At 55.1% G+C, this 8,459-nt stretch overlaps 1 protein-coding gene across 1 annotated transcript; it reads left to right on the forward strand.

Annotated features, from left to right (window-relative positions):
- Nucleotides 1-2: 2 nt before the first annotated feature.
- On the forward strand, nucleotides 3-2,549 carry MONBRDRAFT_38470 (uncharacterized protein; the record flags this gene model as incomplete). Its single annotated transcript, XM_001748734.1, has 5 exons — nucleotides 3-1,103; nucleotides 1,241-1,353; nucleotides 1,934-2,071; nucleotides 2,176-2,272; nucleotides 2,370-2,549. 5 exons carry the CDS (start codon nucleotides 3-5, stop codon nucleotides 2,547-2,549), a joined length of 1,629 nt encoding a protein of 542 aa, XP_001748786.1.
- Nucleotides 2,550-8,459: the final 5,910 nt, after the last annotated feature.

The following is an 8,459-nucleotide window of genomic DNA, read 5'->3' on the forward strand; positions in this document are numbered from 1 at the left end:
ATATGGCGCTCTTCAAAAGCACGCACCCTAATTTTCGACGCCTCACTCTGCCCGACGCCCTTGACACCCCACCCGCCTGCTTTAGGTATGACCACAAGAGCGCACTGGATCGCAAGCTCGATCTCTATTCCGAGCGAGCCTTTTACTACTCGTACTACGAAACCGTGATTCGGGCCCCAACCACCCTTGACGTGTATCAACAACTTCTCAACGATAGCAGTGTGGAGCACCCAACTCCCATCAACGCGCTCTCCCGCTTCAACATTTATCCAGAACTTGTGCTCGGCCTCTTTTATCGTCTCTTTGGCACCTACCTTCCCATCTCCGCCCACGACCTCATGATGGCCGTCAGCTTTATTCTTGCCGGCATTCAATGGGCCGGCTTTGCCTACCTTGCTGTCATCGTCACCGAGAACCCCCTCAACGGCATCCTCGCCATGGCCCTCTGCTGCATGCACGCCGATACCATGACGCGCGCCGACATGCTCATGCTTCGCGAAAACTTTGCTCTCCCTTTCTTCTGGTGGCAAGTTGCCGCGCTGTTGCGCTACCTCGGCGACGTTGACAAAACCTGGCGCTCCACTTTTGTCGGTACCACCATCGCCATGCTATGCTCCTGGCAATTCACGCCCATGCTCTTGCTCCTTGAGCTCGTGGCCGTATTTGCTGCCTATTGCACCAACGTCGCCCTGCCCGCCCACGTGATCCTGGCTGTCGATGCCATGTCTGAAGCCGCTGTGATTGGCGTGCTCATGATGCTGGGTAACTCCATGATTGCCGGTTCTCTCTGGGTCCTGGCCTTGGCCACCACCTGGCTTGTCCTCCGCTACCTGCCCTCCGACCTCAATACCCTTCACAACATCATGCAGGGCGCCATCATCGCCTGCGCCACTTTGGCCATCAAGAAACTTCTCTCACTTACCTTCAACCGTGACGACTCGCACATCTTCACTATTCTTGAGGCCCTTTTAGCCGAGGATTATGACCTTCTTACCGCCCTCTACGTCTGCAGTGCCGCTTACATCCCCATCACCCCAAGTCAGCTCTCGGCCTACTGGGATTCGGGACTGGTTCCCCTGGCCGCCCTGGGCGCAACCATTGTGGTACGTTCCTGCGCGGCGACAGCCCTGAACTTGCCTGCTGTCATCAGCAAATGCCTGCGCCAACAACCAACTCGCATATGCTCACATTTCAACTCAATGCCGCCCCTGATTATTTATTTTGGTCGACTTTGTTCCAGATTCTCATGGCCCTGCTCTACCAGTACGTGGGGCAGCACACACCTTTGATGGAGACTACCATTGCCACGGCCCTCTGCCTCGTGCTTATCTGTCTGGGCCTTGGCATCCAAAGGTTTGTTCTGGCTCGCAGCTGCGTCTTAAGTTTACCGATTTTTACTTAGACTGTCCTCACGTGTGGCCTGTGCGCCTTTTTTGACTCCCCTCCACGGGCAACGCAACAGAATGTCCGTCGTCATGGTGCCCGCCCTAGCTCTCCTCGCCACTCTCCCCTTCTCTCACATTTTGTGGGCCTACTTGAGTGGCCTTCCTCAACAGCTGCGCTACCTGTTCGTCCTGCTTGCGAGCCATTCGACCGTAGTTTTTGAGCACGTATGAGTCTTCCGCCTCATTGCTCTTCTGTATGATGCCTGCCCGGCGCGCAGACTAGGGTTGCGAGACACCAGTGCATCCGTCCGCCAGTCTTCGCTGCTCGTGCACGGTGTATCATTGGCAGTGACATTGGTGGTTATTGGCCTTGTCGTGTCCTCCACGCCAGCTGGCAGCTACCTCAATGCACCCGTTGATGTCATTCTCAAGTAAATTTTCTTTGTTTCTGGGTCTGCGCTCTTGTTTGCGCTGCTCCCCACCCGATCCATGTTCTGATTCACCCAACCATCACCCACCTCCTCTTTGGCTCATACCCGGCCCTCCAGGCACGAAAATCTCAAGAGCCACGCACTGACAGACACCAACATGCGAGCTCTGGTCAAGTACTTACGCAAAGCTGTGCCGGCGAATCATACCATTCTCAGCGATCCAGTACTCTCCAGCTCCATCAAGCTATTGACTCGGTAAGCCGGTCTCTTTTGGACTAGCTGCCCTGCATGCTCGCAACTGTTGCTCTGGTAGGGCCTCGCAATTGATGGGTGGGCTTTGGTGCACATGGCGACTGCAGGCACCACATCGTGCTGCACCCCCATGCCGAGTCGGCATCCGTCCACCAACGCTACCAAGACGTGTTCCAAATAGTTGCGCCCATTTCAGAACAGCAGGTCTGTACGGTGTGCTTGCTCAGATACACGGCCAGAGACAAGCAACCCAAACGGCGTTTGTCCCCTCCCCATGTCTTGCTCATCTTGCCCTCGATAGGCGGCTAATCTAATGGAAAAGTATGATGCCCAGTGGATGGTGCTGGCTCAAGGCCCATGCGAGCTTACTTGCCCATCGGGTATGCCGCTCAGTTATTACGCCACCCAGCCTTCCCACCTCAACAATTATCGGTCAGTACCAGCCCCCACGGTCATGCTGTCAGGCCATGGCGTTTCATGAGACTCACAACAACCCCCTCGCCGCAGTCCGGGGCCTTATCAGGGCAAGGAACGATTCTGCCGTGTGGCCCGGCAAAGTGCACTAACCTACTTTGAGCGAACATGGCAACAGGGCCCATTTACGGTTCTTCGACTCAAGTAGTTGGCCGAGATGTCTTCTTGATCCACGCATATGGATGGCTGCAACCTGCGTGTTGCTGCTTGACCTACTTGGGCTGACCAATCGGCTCCACGGTCAGGACAGGCCTCGCTGTCGTCAACCCGAGCATTTGCCCATCTTTGTCTCAGGATACCACATTTATCACGTCACACGCAATGACGCCACCCCGTCAATTTGCGCATGCCTTGTCGCCATTTTGTGGCAACATTTCCCTTAAATGATTCAGCCCGACCTCTGCTTACATTTAAACGAATACCAGACCGCTGCTTATTTGCTTGACCAATCGATGTGCAAGCTTCTTTGGCTCTGGCCTGCGCTATCCATGGCAAATCTTTGTCACACAGGCCACACTATCTCTCTTCCAATTCAGTCACAAGGCGCCAACACGCGCCAAAACACAGAAGCAGACTCAACAAGGGATCAAGGAATTGCCAATCAAATCAAGATCATCTAAACAGCTACCTGTGAGTCAGTTATTTGTTGGTGCGCTTGGTGGTGCGACGATGCACCATCGACTTGTCCTGACGCTTGGATTTAGCGCCTGCACCAGACACATTGGAGAAGCAGGGTGAGGGGTCATAACTCTAGCAGGCGAGCGGGTGCGGAGCACAACGCGGCCCGTGTTCGACGAACGTTTCGAGATGCTAGTCGAGCCCAAGTCCGTGTCTTCCACAGCACGATTAATCAGCGAAGTGCCAGACATCATGGCTCGTTCCACGTCGGCGCGTTCCTCGAGGAAAGCATTCAGCCACTGTTCCTTCTCCTCAACTGATTTCGCCGAGAGCACATACCTACCCCCACGCGCCAGTAAGCGAGCGATTAGCGGTTGAGCAGTTGCGTGGTCTGCCAAACCCCTCGACTTGCTCAAAAGAACCATGTTCAAACCACGCAGTCGACTGCAAGGTCTAACAGAGCAGATGAAGCGAAAGGCGACGCACCCACCATTTATTCTTGGATTCATTTTTAATGCGAATCGCATTGTTGATGGGTGTTTTGCGCCAAACAAAGTCACCATCCTCCAGGTCCATGACCGTCATGTTCTCTGTAAAAATTTTGCCCTTGACCAGCATTGTCTGACAGGCGGCCAAGGCAAACGGAAGCACGTGTGCATTAGTATAGGGTTGAGTTGACTGGGGAGAGGAAAGATGTGTAAGAGTGTGTGTGTGTGTGTGTGTGTGTGTGTGTGTGGAGGGGGTGGAGGGATGATTTGACCAAAAGCGACATCATTCTTGAACTTGTTTAGCACTTCGGCAGCCAGCTGCCTCTTGCCAGCATACCTTGAGTGACTTCTTGCAATACACAAACATGTTGTCAAAAAGATAAAAATGGCGCTCCTGCATGTGATTTCCCGAGATCTGGCAAGCGCGCCAACGCAAAGTGAGGATCATGGCGGTGATGGCATCATGCACACATGACGCGACTGAAGCGGTGTACGAGCTGGCCGATGAATGTACCTTGATTAAAGAGCCTTCGTGAATGAGACGTGTGCTGTACTCGGCCAGATCTCGGCCAGTCCAGCCATCGAGCTTGTCCTGCAATTGCATGATGGCTTCCTTGTTGCGCTTGTCCTCGTTGATTTCAGCAGCCATGGCTTGCATTACCTCGAGAGCATCATCAATGGCAGGAGCATCGGGGTGGTTCTCGTCTGTCACCTTGATGAGCTCCTTGAGCTGAAGTGGATATTGGCAAATGCGCTGCACTGGTTTCAGGAGGAAACCCTCCAAACTGATGGCCTTTTCAACCAGTAATTGGCAAGCTTGAAAAAACTTTTCCGTTTGCTCGTTGAAGTGCACAACGCCTTGCAGCGCGGCGGCAGCACGGGGGTGGTTGTTGCAATAGCGACTGTAGACTTTGAACTGTTCCGCATGTTTGATGAAGCACGATCCAATGCCTGAAGCAGAGGTGATGTGTGGAAAAGAGGGGCAAGCGTCAGACGACAGCATCACTTTGTTGATCAGACCGCTCAGCTTTCGGGATGGGCAGGAGTACGTACTGTCAGAGTTGACTGCTTGCTGCAGATCGTGCAAAAAGCGTTCGTTGTGAGCAGCCAGCTGCTCAATGTTGCAAAAGATGATATCGACGTCCTCGTCGGTAAAAAGCACGCCAACGTGCTTGCGCATATGCAAGCAGTAGCCCTCCACCATCATTTTAAGATCCTGCACGTAGAGCTGTGGGGCGTTGCATCGATACAATCACGTTCAAGCATGCGTCAGCAAGGGGTGAGCAGTTCTTCAGATGGCTGCATGGGGTGTAGCATGTGTTGAGGTCGCACCTCCTCGGTGCGGAGCAGCTCGTCCATGACATGGCGACGCTTGATTTGGCGACGAGCCCTACATGGTTGATGGTGCGATAAACAAAGTGAGTCGGGGGGAAGGTCTAGATCGAGCCAAACAATGGGTGTGGATGGCAGGTTACCACTAACTGCTCGGGATCGCCGGCACCAGTGAGCTGCAATGATTCCAAGGTGGTCGCGTCGTGCACAATCGAGACAAACTCGGCAGGAAACCAGCCTAGAAGAGACAAGAGCAACGGAGGAATGAGACGTTCAGGTGCTACACTGGGCAGACGACATCCAGAAGAAAGGGGTATTTTCCCCAGAGAAAGACTGCGACTTTTATTTTTTTTTCCCGCTTCGTTCGCATACCTTCCCGTTCACCGATGACGCCCGACCACCACGGATCAGCTTCATCAAAGCCAATGAGTTCTATGACGTCTCCAACATTGAAAGAGAGCTCCGAGTCTGAGGTGGCATGAAAGTCAAATAGGGCGTGGGCGAAAACGGGCTGGGGTAGAACACAAAGCATAGATCACAAATGGTGAGTGGGGAACAGTGCAGCAAGGGCCAGGCAACGCTGGCGTGAGCGAGCGCCTGCACGAGGATGGACAACAAACCTCGTCCTCCTCGTCCTCCTCAAACTCTTCGGGGGCGAGGGCTTCAGTAGGGTTTTGATAGAGGGGTTCCGGGGTGTATGTTTCTGCCTGTGCACGATACAAAAGCGGGGAGGGACAGTGAAGAGGGTCGCAGGCTTGGCCGCTCTGCCCTGGTGTGCAACAATCTCACGAGGAAGCCATGTTGCTGAAACATACTGTGTTGCGGTGCTGTTCAACAGCTTCGGCGTTGCCGTAGATGGCAGGTCCATCTTCGTAGCCGGTGGGTTCAAAGGCGTTTGAATCATGGCGGGCAGGCTGTGCGGAAGCCTCTGGCTCGGGATCATCTGAGGTACTGGAAGGGGCTACGGATATCCGGCGGACAGAGGCACGCTTGGATGGAGGATGGCTGTGAACGACAGGGGGTTCTGTTTCCGTGTCGGTTGGCAGGGCCTCTGTCGCTCCGATCTGGCAGTAGGCGCGCGGAATGTACCCCTTGGCCCCTGCAAATCAAGTGCAATAGGGTACCAGGAGGAGGAAGAGACGACGGGGGCAAAGAGTGAGAAGGAGGCCGGGTTGAAGGTTGGGAAGACCCGAGCGTCCACACGACGCGATGGCAAAGCCTCATCTTGTTCGAAACCCGATTTCCAGCCTCGCAAAGGGCATACCTTGGTAGGCAACAAAGATCCAGTCGGAGTTTTCAGCATTCATGATATTGACGGTGGCACCAAGGGGTACAGAAATTTCCTGGTCATCCTAACCAAGACGTGCATGAGACCAAGAGTGAGACAGCACAACATGAGCCACGGGTACGAGCATGGGTCGGGTCGGAACGAACCGCCTTATCGTAGGCGTAGAGCATGACACCAGTCTGGGTTGATGATTCGTCGGAGTGTGAAGCGTCGTCTGGGGTGGGCAAGGCCTGTGTTTCGGTTTGCACCGCTGGTGCGGGCACCGGTTCAGCTGGGGGCGGTGTGGATGAGACAACACCCTCAGATGTGGCGTTCTGGTCCTCTGGGGCGGGGTCGGCCCATGCATCATCCTCGACTTCATCTTCTGTTTGGTCAATGGCGTTGTCAGCATTGTTGTCGGCATTATTATCGTCCTTGCCATTGTTGTTGTCATCTTTGTCATCGCTTGTAGGAGTCTGCGGAAGGTCTGATGCGGCTTGGTCAGCACCAGTCGCGGTGGTGGCTGTGTCGCCCGTTGCCGGAGGTGCTACAGCATCCGGCTCTGCTGGCGGTGCAGTGTTGTTGCTGGACTTGTCTAGGGCCTCTGCGGTGGGCTTTGATTCAGGCTCGTCCGTGGACTCGGCTGGTGGGGGAGCGGTGACTTGTTCGGGCTGAGTGTGAGTCGGGGTGGGACCAGCAGGGGTGATGGGTTTGGAGAAGGGGTTGGCAGAGGCGGGGGAGACGGGACCAATGGAGCGCCGTTTTTCGGCGGAGAGAATGGGCTTGGTTGGCAGAACCGGTTTGGCGGGCAACGGGGGTTTGTTGGCCTTTGGAGATGGGGAGGTGGTATTGGCGGTGGCGGCTTTGACAAAGGGGTTGGTGGGTGTCTGGGGCTTGTCAGAAGCCGCGGCGGGGGTTGAGGTGGGCTCGGAGGTACCGAGGGGTTGCCGGAGGAGTTGGTCTTTGCTGTCTGCGCGCATAAAAGGGTTGTTGCTGAGTCGTTTGCCGGCCTTGCTGGGTGTGGTGGGGGCTGAGGACCTGGTTTCTGAGATGGTGTTGTGCTGTGTGGAGGCCGGTGAGCTGGGCGTGGGGGGCTTTTGGCCGGCGGAGATGTGAGCGGGCTTGCGTGGGGTAGGGGGTTTTGTAGCAAGTTTGTCCAGACCCTGTGGTTTTGTGGGCAAGGGTGGCTTGCCCACCGAAGGCGGTCTACGAGGGACGAGCAAAGTTGGCCCAGAGGTGGTGAGAGCCAAGCGGCGTGAGACAGGTGAGCTTTGGATTGGTGATGTGGGTGCGAAGCGACCCTTCAAGACAACGCACCGCTGGCTCATGACAAGCGTGAAGGGGTGTCGAAAAGGGATAGATGGGGAGGGAAAGGAGACCAGTGGGAAGTGTCGGGAAGGCAGAGGCAGCCAATGCTGGCGAAGTGGTCAAGAGTCTGAGAAAGGAGCGCCAAAAGGGTAGACTCGAAAAAAAAAAAAACTCTTTGCGCACTGAACAAGGAGTTGAGGGAGTGTGGGCAAGTGGAAAGGGGTCGCTCCCACTATCTAGGGCGCAGCAATCCCCCTTTCGCCCTCGCCCTCTTCAAGGAGAGCTTTGGGAGCTGTTGTTCAATCGAGCACTGCCGTGTGCTCTCAAACACTGGCCACTGTTCCCGCATTGACCAAATGGATCGTTCCGCTTCCCACGGTCGCCAGCGCTCCAGTCGGATCCCAGCGCACACATCCACAGAGACACAGAGTCGGGCGGCGGCCACACGCTGAGGATCTTGGATGATGATCATGCGCACGACGGGCACTCGCTCGACGCACGGCAGCGAGAGTGCAGTGCGCCGCGTTTGGATCTGAGAGGGACGTGAGAGAGTGAGAGTGAGGCGGTGAGATGAATGAGAGAGTGTGAAGGGGCCTGAGTATCCAACCAGAGGGAGAGGGGGCGGAAAGTGAAGGGATGGTATGATTTGCGTGCAAAATGAGTAAGAAAGCAGAGAGAGAGAAGCGCAGTGAATACACACGCAGAGAGAGAGAAGGATAGAGCGTACACACGCAGAGAAGGGAGAAAGGGCGTGAAACTGGCACCAACTGGACTCGAGCACGACGAGTTGATGTAGGAAATAATAACGTTAATGTCGCGGACCAACGACCGTCATGCAGTACAAGGTTATGATATTATGTACCTTATTGTTGTTCTATTGCCGGCTTCCGTACAGGCAGATATC

The sequence above is a fragment of the Monosiga brevicollis genome, genomic scaffold (assembly GCF_000002865.3).
Source record: "Monosiga brevicollis MX1 MONBRscaffold_25 genomic scaffold, whole genome shotgun sequence".
NCBI classification, from domain to species: Eukaryota; class Choanoflagellata; order Craspedida; family Salpingoecidae; genus Monosiga; species Monosiga brevicollis.